Below are 14943 nucleotides of genomic sequence, written 5' to 3' on the forward strand. Positions count from 1 at the left end.
CTCCATGGAACCCTCGTCTACAGACCCCCTCGGCCCCCGAACCCTCGGGCCCTCTTCGCTACCACCATCACTGACCTCATTACACCCCAGGCCACAGCCTCAATGAACTACATACTCATTGGAGAGCAAACTTCCACCTCGACAACCCCAGCAGCACCAACTCCACCACTCTTCATGACAACCTCGCCAAAATCGGCCTGAAACAACTCGTTACCCACAGGGCAGGACACAGCCTCGACCCCATCTTCGCAACAGGAAACAGCATCCACTTCAGCCACACGACACAGCCCCCATGAACCGACCACCACTGCGTACACTTCACCGTGGACAAACCCAAGGCACCCAAACCAGCCCCACGCCCACCACAAAGGAACTGGAGCAAGGTCACTGACGAGCAACTCAACTCCACCCTCACAACCACACTCCGGCATCCGATGCCAACGCTGCAGCCAGAGAACTCCACACCTGGATCTCCAACTGCACAGACGACCTCACCCGCTACGGTACACCAACAAACAGCACCCCAGGAAAGCCGACCTGGTTCACCACCAATCTCCAAGATGCCAGACACACCAGCAGACTCCTGGAGAAGAACTGGAGAAACATTGAGACACCCAAAAATGCCACCTCCTACAAGGACGCCATGACAGACAACCACAACCGAATCAGAACCACCAAAAGGACTTTCATCCACAGCAAAATCCTTGCCAATTCCACCAAATCCAAGAAACTCTTCACGGTCATTCAGGAATTAACCACCCCCCGCAGTGAAGCCACAGACATTACCCCGTCCCAAGACCTCTGCGACAATCTTGGAACCTTCTTCCACCTCAAGATCAAAAACCTGTACGACATCTTCGCCGACCACCCAACAGACACCAAAGCTGACCCGCCCCCCAGACACACCAGCCAGTCTACCGTCTCCACGTGGACGCCGTTCATGGCCGAAGACACCGCCTCGACCATGAAAGGCATCCACTCAGGAGCCCCGACTGACCCCTGCCCTCTACAAATCTACCACAGAGCCAACACCACCATTGCACCCAAACTACAAAAGAGCATCAACACCACCTTCGAAACAGACACCTTCTCAGATGACTGGAAACACACAGAGGTCAGGCCCCTGCTCAAGAAGCCAACAGCTGACCCCACCGACCTCAGGAACTACCGGCCCATCTCGCTCCTCCCCTTCTAAGCCAAAGTTGCAGAGAAAACAGTCAACAGGGAACTGACACGATACATCAAAGACAACGCCGTCCTCGACCCATCCCAATCCGGATTCCGGAGCAACCACAACACCGAGACCACCCTACTCGCCACCACAGATGACATGCGCACCCTCCTGGACCAAGACCACTCTGTAGCCCTCATCCTACTCGACCGATCAGCAGCCTTTGTCACCGTCTCCCACCGCACACTCTTCGCCAGACTTCACAACGCTAGCATAAAAGGATCAACCCTAGACTGGATCCAATCATTCCTCACCGGAAGAAGCCACGAATATCCCCTGCGGAGTCCCACAGGGGTCATCACTGAGCCAAACCCTCTTCAATGTCTACATGGCCCCCCTCGCCGCCATCGTCTGACAACACAGCCTCAACATCATATCCTACGCTGATGACACCCAGCTCATCCTCTCCCTCATAATAGACTCCTCCACTACCAGACTCAACTTCCAGAAAGGGATGCAGGACGTCGCAGTCTGGATGACCAACAGCTGCCTAAAGCTCAACGTTGAGAAGAAAGATGTCCTCATCCTTGGAACCACCCCCTCAGCATGGGACAACACCTGGTAGCAAACCACCCTCAGAAGCCCACCTACCCCTCTGACCACGCCAAAAACCTCGCCAACGTACTCGACTCATCTCTCACCATGAACCGACAGGTCAACGCCGTCACCGCCAGCTGCTTCAACACTGACCGCATCCTCCGTAAGACCTTCAAATGGATGCCCCCTTAGACAAGGAAGAGAGTCACCCACTACTCATCACCAGCAGCCTGTACTGTGGAAATGTGCTCTACGCCGGCATAAACAAGTCCCTACTCCGCAAACTTCAGATGATAAAGAACACTTCCGCCAGACTTGTCCTCGACATCCCCCAGCACAAACACCTCAACCAACACCTATGAAGGCTCCACTGGGTCCCCGTGGAGAAAAAAGTCACCTTCACAATCCTCACCCATGCCTACAAATGCCTACATAACACCAGACTGAATACCTCAATGACAGAATAAACTTCCACGTACCCAAAAGGAACCTCCGATCTTCCAACCTAGCACTGTCCAAAACCCTGTGCATCCACAGAGCCAGAGCAGGTGGAAGATCCTTCTCCCGCATCGCTGCCAAAACCTGGAATGAGCTCCCAGCAGACATCAGACACGCTCCCTCCCTGAACACCTTCAGGAAGACTCTCAAGATCTGGCTCTTCAGCTAATTAGATCTGCTGACCCCCCTCCAGTGCCTTGAGACCCTCACGGGTGAGTAGCATGCTCACAATACCCTGATTTATTGATTGGTCGGCTTGTAGCAAAGCCATTTCTTAGAGGGGCAGTGATGTAGTACTTTTTTTGCACATTGTATGGCAAATAACATTGCCCCCAATATGAATGGCCTGAATGGAGATCCTGGCCAGGTGAGGAGGTGACACCAACCCCAGCTATTCTAACATTGCTGATAAATCTGGGCCCAGAATTGTAAGGTCCACCCAATCACTTTGCGGATATTGTCTGCAACTGCCCCCCTCCTCCCGCTTACAGCATTATTACCCCCTCTACCCCCAGCTGAAATAAAACACCCTGCCATCCCACTTTAACTATACCATGAGCTGGTAAATGTGGGCAGATTGGGGCTTGTTATTTCACCCAGAATTTAATAAAATATGTGTCTATGTTTTCGTTATTCTAAAGTCCAAGAGTTATTTCTTAATATTGGGGGAATTCACCTGCAACCCCTGGATTAGGGTGTGGTGATAGTGGTCAGAATCAGAAGTTGTATTCATTAAACTGGGGAATCCGTAATGAGGACCTTCATGCATGATACCATACATCACGATGTTGGGCGCATCAATGTCTGTGTCTATTGTTCCATTAACCCCTTCCATGCTGCGCAAATTCCGCCGCTGTGCTGACGGAATCTTGCGCGGGCGTGGTCATGACGGAACGGTTCCGTCATGAGCACAGCTCAACCGTGGCTCATGACGGAACCGTTCCGTCATGAGCACCGAAGGGGTTAAGACATGTTAAATGTTAGTACATTTCTCTGAAGTAACTTGAAGCCATATATGGAACACGGGTGGGCGGAATTCACGGAGCTTCACTAAAAGGAATTCTGCGAAGTGACCTATAATCTCTGTGAGATTCCCCAGACTTCTGTGAGCTTTGGAATTTGGTACATTGCGCTGCTCATGCTGATATTTAGCACCAGCAGTTAGACCCGCACAGTAAAATCCGCACGGACTGCACCACATGGCACTCTGCATGGCACTCCAATAGATTTTCTACTTGAGCAGCAGCTTTCTCAATGTGAGCAGCAGCTTTCTAAACACAAGTGGTAGCAACCTGCTGTGACCGCCTGTATTGAGAGATCTCACCGGAAGGCGGTCTAGTGGTTGATTTTCTTGTTTGCGCTTGCCAACTTAGCATTGTTGAGCTGCATGTGAGAAAAACTCTCCCACGCGATGCCAGAGTTTGTCCAGAACTCAGTGCTACAAGCAGAGCATGGATTGGGTAAAAACACCATGAATATCAAGCACCCTAGAACAGACCACACCACTCAATTCTTATGAATTTGAAAGTGTAACGGGCTGAATGTACACTGGAGCATAAATCTTGAAGGGTTAAAATTGTCTGTCAAAGAGAAAACTGCTGGCCAGTGGCTTAGCAAGGATGCCATGGGCCTTAATGCAAATAAGGAAAATGTGCCTTCTAACCACTGATTTGATAGTAAAATATCAGAGTAAGTGGTACATTCAACTAGATCACACTGTCACTGCGCCTGCCATACTATCGATAACTACTCCCTTGTGGCTGGCTTGGCTGGCTTTCTTTATTTCTCGCTGATGCTATTATAGTTCCCTAATATTTTCCCTGTGCTTGCTGATAAATTCTGTTACAATAAACTGTGAGAGTCCCTTTGTAATTTTTATCCTAAAATTGTAATATGCTCAATATAGAGTGATATCACTGTAGGAAGACCGTGCTCTTAGCTGTTATTCTATAATCAATGGAATGCAAAATTAATTGATTAGTTTACTGAATAATTGAGTAATTGTGATCCATCTATCAATTAAATGATTGACGGATTGATGAATAAAGTTTTTGCAAAGGTTGCAACCATTGTAAAAGATAAGCACCCAACGTGCAACCTGGGCCTGTAATACATATAGAGTGCATTGTCCTTGTATGCCTCATGGCGCATCTTTAAGCAGGTGTGCCGGGTACAAACAGGGGCAGAGCGTCCTATTAAAATGATTGTACTGCCCCCAAAGAAACTGCAAACTCATGCTACCTATAAAGAAACTGCTTCAAAGCTGCTTCAAAGCAGAGGGGTTAGATACAATGGGGACTGCACCTGCCTGGAGAAGGATGTCTGGGGTGTCCATGGAATTTCCTTTTACCTCTCAAGAGGTGCGATGAAAGTGTGCCACCTTTTTTGTGGAGGTTTGTCAGTGCGCCTCTCAAGGACATGTTTGCCTTTGCTCCTGCTTCTGTAATACAGTGCGGACGGAGAGGCAAAGAGATTCCCTTATTTGTATGGGGCCACTCCCCCATGCAAATGATGGAATGTCTTTTCAGGATAGCACTGGTGCTTCATGTGTGCCAGTGCTATCAGTACTACTGCAGGGACCGATCACACAAGCCTTCCCTTCTGTATACCATAGTGCCTTGGGGGGGTGAAAAGTGGGTGCACACACCTGTTGCGTGCCTAGTGCAGTATGTGTAATACAGCCCCTTGTGGTACATACACCTTTGAAAAAGTACATCAGTAACAGATACTTCAAGCAAGCAAAGTGGAATAGAGGGAAGTAGAGTAACTGATAAATCCAAGCATAGATTTCACAGACATCTGCATAATTTACTGGTTTATACATGCATCACTGGGTTTTTTCATGCTATCCATGTCCCAGGCTCTGTCACTCCGAGGGTGTTCTACTCTGCTTTTGATCACTTTTTCTTCCCAGTTATGCCATGTCTTTAGTGAAGGTCCTTGATAGAAAAAATGTATGGTTCAGCAGTGGTCTGTGTAGATTTGAAAAATCACATGCACAATAGATTCACTTGAAGAGTAACATACGAAGGGCCACTACTTAGGGGCATATTTATGAGCCCCTTGCACCCCGTAGCGTTACTGTTTGTAACACTCTGGAAGGACAAATGACCAAATCATATTTATAAAGGCACGTAACTTTGCGTGGCTTTGAATGACCTCATAGAATTGGAATAAGGCAAAACAGCGCAAAATGCTGCTTTGCGTTACTCTGCACTATGTGTTCCAAACCAGCACCCATGGATTTTGACACTTCCCCAGATTTACAAGACCATGTAAACCTGGGAATGTGCCATAATCTTATGCCTCTCCAGGGGAGGAACAACGTGGAAAAATGACTTTGTTTTGTTTTATCTTATTTAAGTAGGGGACCGATCAGCACTTTGTACACTTTTAGTTTGTAAAAAATAAAATTCACATCATTGGAAGCTTGTCTACTTCAATATGAGACTCTAATCATTTAGACGTCTTTCATGTCAGTGGTGGGCTGCAGTAAGTGGCAATATTGACATTTTAATTGACTGAATATTTAGCATAGGGTAACAGGACATAAGTATTTGTCTTTGTTTGCAAACTGCTGTATTCCATTTGCAGAACATAAGTGTTGATTTTAAATATTATGTGATTCAAGGAAATTCAAACGTCTCCTCTATTTTTTTCCTGATCTTTGTTTCCTCTGAAGGAGATGCTGAGGAACCCGGTCCTGGCTGCCCTACTGGACATCCAGCTGAATGGCACTGGTTGGACTTCCAAATCTATCGCTAATTATTTGTACAAGGGTCCACCTGAAAAGCGGCCTCCTGGAGCATCTCAGTATGACTGGAGAACGTCATATAATTATACAACAATTGCTATTCAAACCATGACGAAGTTTCTTGGGGTGCGTATTATTTTGATAACCTATGTATACGTTTAGAGATGGATTATTAAATATATTGCCATTACCACGTTCATATTTAACCTATTTTGTAGAGTGCCAGGTCTTAATTTCTTATCTAACGATTAAACTTAGATTGAACATTGCATCCAGGGTTCTCTTTCTTTTTTTCTTTGTTTGTTTGTTTGTTTGTTTGTTTGTTTGTTTGTTTCTTTCTTTCTTTCCTTCTTTTTTTTCTCGCTCTCTCTCTCTTTATCTTCGGAACTTAGTAGTTTGTTCTCTGAAGGCCTTCGCATTTTCCTCTTAGCCATCCTATTGCAGTGTAATTTAAGTATGTGAAAGAATTTCACATTTGTGACTTACAGGGGGCGAATGATTTTGTTTGCTTCCTGAAAATCTAAAAACAGTGCGTTCTCGTTAACTTCTTGAAAGTGCCCACTCTAAATATATGCTGTCCCACCCGCATTACCTACGCATGCCAATAAAAAAGTCTGCTTTATGGCAATACGCTGAATGGACTTTCTGCAGACATTATGGCATGTTCCTATTCATTTCTCAGACTTATTATGGGGCATATCAGCAACAACCGGCGATAATTATCGCTCAGCGCTCTAAGCGTGAGGATAATTATCGCCGGGTAATGTGGATTTTTATCTATTAGCAACGCTTATCTCCTCAGCGATAAAAATCCTCATGCTAACTGCCTAACGTGAGATTATCGCAGGAAACCCAGCGATAATCTCACGTAGTGTGGCGTTAGCTTGCTGATAGGGACTCACAAACTTAGCCATGATATCCACCTTCCATAGGATATCATGGCTAAGTCAGTCCTGAAGCAGGCGTAAGGAAAGTAGCGATAACAGGGGTTATCGCTACTTTTCCTGACGCTATGCTTCATAGCGTGGGGCTCGATGATAGGAGAAATGTCGCTTCTCCTGTCATGTTAGGTCAGGAACGCCCACTTTGCATCTCATTAGAGATGCAAAAGCTGGGCGTTAGGAATCCCAACGCTAAAGCAAGGTTTCACGCGTTAGCGTGGCCTTGCTAATTAGGCGATAAAATTATCATCGCTTTTCGGCCGAAAATGGCCGCAAATGCGGTGATAATTTTTTATCGCCCGCTTGTAATTATGCCCCTATATGAGTTAACTGATCTGTTCTCTCTGACTTACTGTCAGTGGTCAAATCGCTCACATTTGAGTCTCATTTAGTTTTACTCTGGTTGCTTGAACTTCCAGCAGCGGCTGTGCCTTAGGTGTTTCTCTGCCATCCTGTAAGAATACAGAGCTCCATATTTAGAGTTTTTAACGCTTTACCTACTTCTGCTTACTCTGCAGGAGCAACATTGGAGGAAAGACCACATGCTCCGTGAGTGCAAGCCTTTCAGCGGTCTTAGGTTGATAAAATGAGTACCATTGAGTTGGGTAACAATAAACATCTATTTTTCAGTGCCAAGATGCCCTAAAGAGTGAAAATATACTTTAAAAATACATATACAGGTTGGTGCAGATTCACAAAGGTTTAGCGTTGGGTTGGTGTTACTTTTGTAACGCTAACCCGAAGCTAAACCTATTTGGGAATTAACAAACCGTTGCTAATGGGTATTACTATTGGCTTGTTTAGAAAAGTAACTCAAAGCATCGCAAAACGCTGTTTTGCATTACTTTGCATCAATAGGGCGTTACATGGGTGGTACATGGATGTTCCATGCAGCCACCCATGCTTTTTCGATGCTAAAGCCTATCTACTAACATTAGTAAACAGGGTTTAGCACCAAACATTAACTCAGCTGAACAGTAGTCATTAAAAAGAGAAATTTTTAATTTCTCCTTTATTTTCCGACTTTGCATGCGTGCTGCACTGGGCAGCACACATACAAAGTAGGAAAAACGTTGCTGTGTGTTTAGTCATAGTATTTTGTACAAGAAGGGCACACTTCCAGTACAAAACCTATGCTAGACTCAGGCACATGCTCTAGCACTCTAGCGCTAAGGGGTATGCCTGGTGCACGGCAGCTGAAATCATCACCAGTGCTAGGGAGAGGGGACGGGAGTGTCATATCTCTGTGAATACGGCGCTATCCTGCTCTCTCCCTCTCACGCAAGTGGCTTTAGTTGGACCATGTAATTAGGAAAAATGAGAACACCTTACAAAGAGCCATCTCAGGTGTGCACGGTTTTGCTAGGCGAATCAGGCACAAGTCCCCTAAACTTATGTTAGGGGTTTACAAGGCCAAATGTATCCCGATGGCTACTTTTGGATGTGAAATATGGGGCCATACTAATATTGACTCCACCCAAGCAATTGAAAACAGACGTTGGAGAAATCTCTTGCCTATCAGCCAGACCGCCCCAGCCAAGATCGTCCACGAGGAACAGGGTCTTGCTTTTATCTCAGACCTGATTCGCATTCGTACCCTGATCCTTTGGTGCTCTGTTTGGCACAAAGAGGATCTACACCTGAACAGACTTGTCCTCCAGGTATGTTTGCCCCTGAAAGGGTCTGATTGAATACCATAGATTTCATACATTAAGAGATCTTTTTTCGAATTGGGCTGCCCAGACTTGTTCCTTGACCCCCGAAGTATCATGAGAAAGGACCTAAATGGTTGGAGCAGGCATTTTTACAGATAGTGGCAGCTGAGAGGGAGTACTCTGCCTTAGCCAAGCAGTCATACAGAGCCTACGTCTTGGTTAAATCAGTCCCATGTTTAGAGCCTTACCTCTCGCTGAACATGCGCAATTATCATCGACGCCTCTTATTGTTCCTGAGACGGAACATCTTCCATCAGCTGTTATTTCCCAAGGGTGTATGATTCTCATAAACTACCCTACTTCCTTGTACCTGTGACCCTGTTTCCATCTGTACCTCTATATACATAGTTCTGCTCTGTTCTACGTTCTCTACCCAGCATCACACAATTTTACGAGCCATTCTAGTTGCACGGGGATTCAGGCAAATTAGACTGGCCTATTTATATCTGCAACTTTTAGCCACTCCCAAGCTGTGTCTTTTTGTTTGTCATTATCTATCTGGGTCGTAAGTGCAGTAATAAATCGCTAGTACTGTAAGTTTCCCAGATTTATGTGCAGGATCCTTGTGTTTGTGCGAACCTAATGTACCAATGTAACTGATGTTTGTATATATTCTTGGCGTCGAGTTTTTACAAACTTTTTTCCAATGTTCACTTTTATGGCTTTCCTTGATAGTCGAATACAAGTCGTTTTGATTGATTACCAGCGCAAAGCTATCTAATGCCAGTCAGAAACTTTGGAAACTTTAAAGATGATTACTTATCCTCAGGGTTCGTCTGAGATAACATTAGCATCATGGAATGTTGCTGGTCTGCAAAAAAGCTTTTAAGTGAGGACTGCTGTACAAATAATAATGCAGCCCTGGTTTTGTGACTTCAAGGGACATGGTTAAGAGATAGGTTTGCTGCTGACGGATTTACATCCTTTTGTACTCTGGCAACTCAATCCAGTATGGGAAGGGCAAAAGAGGGCTTGCTGGTTTTAGTATCGATCCCATCGCCACTGAAAGTTTTAAAAGAGTTTTAGCATCTAAATACTGTCAATTTCTATGGTTGAATTCTGAAAGTAATCCTGATCCATTGATAATTAATTTCTATAATAATGTATTTGATGATTCGTTGGTAGGCCAGATTAAAGCTTTGGAGTATATAGGACAAATTACATCTTTGTAATATGGTCTCGGGATAATACCACAAGATGCCCTCTCCCCTCAAAACAGGTGTATGGCCTAATTGACACACAACACAAAGGGTTAGACCACTTTAGACATGGTCTTTATGGTACAGCTCAAAACACATTCTTTATTTCACATTATTTTATTATTAATTTTATAAGCAAAGACATTAGCATTTCTGTTACAAGGTTAGCCATTCGTAGTTTGTACAACATTGTTTACAGGTACTTCGAAAAATATGCTTAGCTAACCACACCTGGCGTGGTTTACTGAGAACCAGAAAAAGGGTGATAGAAAGAAAAAGAAAAATAGGAGAGAAAGGAGTGAAGGGAGGACACAAGAAAGGTTCTGTGTTGTGAGCCTTATAAACGCTTGAGAAAGCCGCCACATCACTGTCTTGCATGTGGCTAAATTGGGAGACACGACCGCCCACCTAGCAACCCGTAGGGCCATAGTAGTCGCACTTAGTTATGTACCCTTTTACCGCACATAAAGGGGGGGGAGGCAGGGGGAGGGGTGTCGCCGGGACGAGTTGGTTTCATGGAGGTCCGTAAAAGTCTAGATATGTGTAGAGTGATTTCCACAGCCCTCTGGTTGCTGGTCTCCAGGGTGAGCTCTGTAGTGCTATGTTGTCCGCACCTCTAAGGTGCGTAATCCCAGGGCCGGCTTTAGGGCAGTGCGACTGGTGCGACCGCACTTGGCGCTGACCTGTGGAGGGGGCGCCAACCTCAGGAGGCATGCTGTGTTTAGCAGTAGCTTATGATTAGAGAGCTGAGGGGCACTTTTGCCCAGAGGTAGTGAGAGAATCCAAGGTGGCTGTCATGGGGTGTGGGGGCCTCAAAATTGATTGTCGCACAGGGCGCCACAAGCGCTAAAGCCGGCCCTGCGTAATCCAGTTGAACCAGCCTTTGTATGAGGTCTTACTTGTGTCTTTCCAGTTGGCAAGGACCATCTTCACTGCTGCGGTAAACAGCAGGTCTAGTAGGTCTTTGTCGTGCTCTGATCTTAGTTCTGTGGTCATGAATGCGGCGGCAAGGGAGGAAAATTCAGTTGTTAGCGTGCAACCCAGTATCCTATTTCTAAAGCCAAAGATTTTCTCCCAGAAAGTTTTGAGAATTGTGCATTGGTAAATAAGGTGTGCCAGGTCTCCCTTTTCTTTGCTACAATTCCAGCATAGTGCATCTTCCCTGAAGCCTAGTGAGAATAAGCTTGCAGGGGTCCAGAAAGCCTTGTGCAGTAGCCAGAATTTTGTTTGTGAGAGCACCGGGGAGATTTTATTGCATGAGGCAGAGCTCCATAGTGTTGCCAGTTCTTGTTCATTAAGTGTGTTTTTGGTTTGTTTTTCCCTGTAGTTAATTGTCTTATCATTAGGTTTGGTGGCTTTCGGCCGTAGGAGTTTGTAGAGATGTGATACTTGGTGTCCTAGTCTATTGATGTTTGACATATACAGGGAGATTGACGGTTGTGCGGGCGATAGTTTGCATTTGGACAGGGCCGTTTTGATTTTCAGAAAGTTGTAGAAATCAATGTCTGTTAGGTTATGTCTAGATTTCAGTTCTGCGAACGTGGCAGGATACATCCCATCTTCTAGTTAGTATGGGTGGTAAATACCTTTCTCTATCCATGTGTCGAAGGCTAGGCATTTCGCCTTGAATAGGATCTTACTATTGGCCCACAGTGACTTCAAATTAGAGCACTCGATGCTGCGCTCCATTTTCTTGTCTATCTTTCATAAGGCGATTTTTGTGTTTTTAAAAATGGACCTAGCAGCATGATTATGCCTATTTGCTGTTAACAGCACCAGGGGGTTTAGATTGTTCAGGATGGCCCTCTCTACTTGTAGCCAGGCCGGTGTATATCTGTTCGGGGGTGATATCCAGTAAGACCCCTGCTTTGCCAGAAAGGCTATTTGGAATATTCTGAAGTCTGCTAGGATTACCCCTCCTAGGTTTTTCTCTAGTTTTAGTTTGTTATGCTTATTCGTGCTTTCTTCCCTCACCATAGGAACTTAGAGATCATGTGAGTAGGAGTGGGAGCATGCTGATCAGGTAGTTAATCATTGGGGTGATCATCATTTTGATCGTCTCAATACTCCCCCACCAAGTTATGAATTTTGGGGACCAGGCCTCCAGGAGTTTCTTTATCTTTTCTAGCAATAATTTCTCGTTGTGGTTCAGTGTGCTCATCAGGTCATTCCCAAAGTGTATACCTAGATATTTGATAAATCCTGTTTGCCAGACTAGACCTGACCCTCCTAGAGTATCTCTAGTGCAGTGGATGTTTAGTGGTTTGCATTCTGATTTATCTCTGGTGATCTTGTATCCTGAGTGCCCAGAGTATTCTCCTATGGTGTCCATTAAGGCCTCAATTGAGGTCTTCGGTTGCTCCGTTACAATTAGTATGTCATCCGCGTATGCGGCAAGTTTTATTTCAACGCCATTTATATCGACCCCTTTTATTTTTGTGTTTATCTTGATGTCACAGGTCAGGGGTTCCAGCGCCAGCAAAAATAGCGAGGGGGACAGTGGGCATCCCTGTCTTGTACCTCGTTCTATTGTAAATGGTTCAGAGAGTGACCCATTAATGACAATACGGCTTTTCGGGTCCCCATACAGGGCCATCACCATCCGTATATATTCTTCCCTTAAGTTAAAAGATTGCATGCATCGCTCCAGGAAGGACCAGGAAAACTCTATCAAAGGCCTTCGCGGCATCAAGGGTAATAGCTACTGCTGGCTCTGTTTTTGTGGCCTTATGCTCCAGTATGTGGCAGAGAAGTCTGGTATTGTCGCTTGACATCCGAGTACTTAGGAAACCCACCTAGGGGTTGCTTATTAGGTTGGTTAGGACAGAATTGAGTCTGGTCGCAAGGATTTTTGCATATATTTTGCAGTACACGTTAATAAGGGATATGGGTCTGTAATTTTTGGGTGACAAGTGGTCCTTACCCTCCTTTGGAATTACTATTATGTTGGCTTCCGCCATCGATTGTGACACCGTCCCTCTATCTGCGCAGTGATTAAAGACCTGTTTCATGGTCGGTCTCAGCTGCTCTAGGAAGGTCTTGTAGAAGGTGGCTGTGAACCCATCCGGCTTTGTTATCTTTCATTGATTTGACAGCCATGTCAATCTCAGAGGCGCTAATTTCTTGCCCTAATCTCAATGCGTCTTGACCGGTTAACTGTGGAAGACCGAGTCTGTTGAGGTATTCTGTGCATGCCTCTAGATAAATGGTCTGGTCGTTTTTGTAGAGTTCCTGATAGAACTCTTGAAAGATCTTGAGAATGTCTTTGTGTCTTGTGTGGGTTTTGTTGTTTGAGTCTGTGATGGACGAGACAGTAAATTGGTTGCGTTTGTGTTTTAGGTAGGAGGCTAGCAGTTTCCCTACTTTATTTGCTTTGCATAGGTTAAGGTCCTTGTATTTATTAAACCACAGACCTGCTCTCTCACTCAGTATTTTGTTGTATTCATACTTTTTTTTGTTAGGTCTGTTAGGAGTTTAGAGTCTTGTGTGGCCCTGGCATGGGGCGTTTCTAGGCTTTTGATTTCTTGCTCGAGCTGTGTCAGTTGCAAGTTTGTGTTTTTGTTCATTTTGAATTTAATTTCAATTATTGTGCCTCTAACGGGCCCCTTTAGGGCGTCCCATAGTGTGGTAGTGCTAGTCCCTGGTGAGTCATTGTGTCTGAGATAGTCCGTTATGGCCTCCTCAATCTTTTTTTTGTTCCCTGTGGCTGCTAGGATGTCGCCGTTAAACCGCCACCTCCGGGGTACTGCTTCGTTGTGACAGCTGCTCAGCTTTAGACTAATGCATGAGTGGTGTGAAACTAATCTTGGCACTATCTCAGGTGTGTGTGGGGCCCTGAGATTAGTATGTAGTCTATCCTGCTGTACAAATTGTGTGGGTTGGTGTAGAATGTAAAGTCCCTAGTGTCCGGGTGTTGGAGGTGCCATGGGTCCTTCAGGTTGAATTTAGAGCAGATATTTTTGAGTGTGACTTGTTCATTCGTGGGCTGGTATTGGCAGGAGGACTGTCTATCCATTATATGGTCCAGCGGGTTATTAAAATCCCCCGCCACCACCATGAGGTCGTTCTGGGGGAAACTATCTAGCTTGTGCGATACCTCCTCCCAAAAGGTTGGGTCATCCGTGTTTGGTCCGTATATGTTAGCTATGTGGATTAGCTCCTCTCCCCTTCTCAGATGTGTGATCAAAAGTCTACCCTCTTCATCGTGGTACTGCGATTCTAGTGTTAGGTTGGATTATTTAGATAACAGAGTGATGACCCCTCGCTTCTTCCTTTCAGCAGGTGAGCAGGCCGTCTGTGAGATCCAGTTGCCTTTCACTAGCCTGGTGTCCTCCATGGATAGTTTGGTCTCTTGTAATAGAATTACATCTCCTTTAGTTTTCGCTATGTAGTCTAAGATCTTCCTGCGTTTGATGGGGAGGTTGAGCCCTTTGACATTGAGGGATACTATATTTAGGTCAGAAGCCAGGCTGAGAGTATTACTGTGAGCCATTATTTATGTTGAAGCATGTCTGGTGGGTCTATTCTATGTACCCAATTCGCAGTTGTGCTATCTTTGGGACCTGGGCTGGAGGGTGGTTGTTTTTGTCCCCATACTCACCCCATGCGGTATGATTACAGGCCTTTTGTGAGCTGCATGTGGACTGGGTGTCGGTATTGTGTGGACAGACATGCTAGGACTTTCAGCTGCGTAGATTATCAGTGATTGTCAGAACCCTTTTGTGGAAAAAAAAGAGGTGAAAGTAGAAAGGAAGATAGAAAATAAAGAACGCAAAGAGCAGATCATCCCCCCTCCCGCCCCTCCCCGTCACTAAAACATCATGTGTTGGACGTGCGACGACAGGGTCGCCATTCCGTCTCTCGAGGTGTGACTGATTATTAGGTCCATTTCTCTATGTTCCCAAGAGAGTCTAGAGTTATCTAGCTGCGTGTTGTTTTTAGATGCGTTATTTGGGTGGTTGTTCCCCAGACATGTAGCCTTTTACATCCTGTTTTTGCTGATTCTTCGTGTTGGTCTTAGGACTCTGAGAACTTTACCTCTGCTAACCAGTGCAAAAGTGCATGTGCT

The 14943-nt window shown here is 45.4% G+C and overlaps 1 protein-coding gene across 4 annotated transcripts in view; it reads left to right on the forward strand.

The window, feature by feature from the left end:
• Nucleotides 1–14943, forward strand: part of LOC146861982 (phospholipid-transporting ATPase ABCA1-like) — a 3104259-nt gene that overhangs the window by 956596 nt on the left and 2132720 nt on the right. For all 4 annotated transcript variants that reach the window (XM_085641135.1, XM_085641137.1, XM_085641136.1 and 1 more), the window contains exon 12: nucleotides 5949–6146. In XM_085641135.1, the coding sequence (XP_085497261.1) occupies nucleotides 5949–6146 (198 nt within the window). The remainder of the gene's footprint in view (nucleotides 1–5948; nucleotides 6147–14943) is intronic.

This window comes from Triturus cristatus, chromosome 2_2, assembly GCF_964204655.1.
Source record: "Triturus cristatus chromosome 2_2, aTriCri1.1, whole genome shotgun sequence".
NCBI classification, from domain to species: Eukaryota; Metazoa; Chordata; class Amphibia; order Caudata; family Salamandridae; genus Triturus; species Triturus cristatus.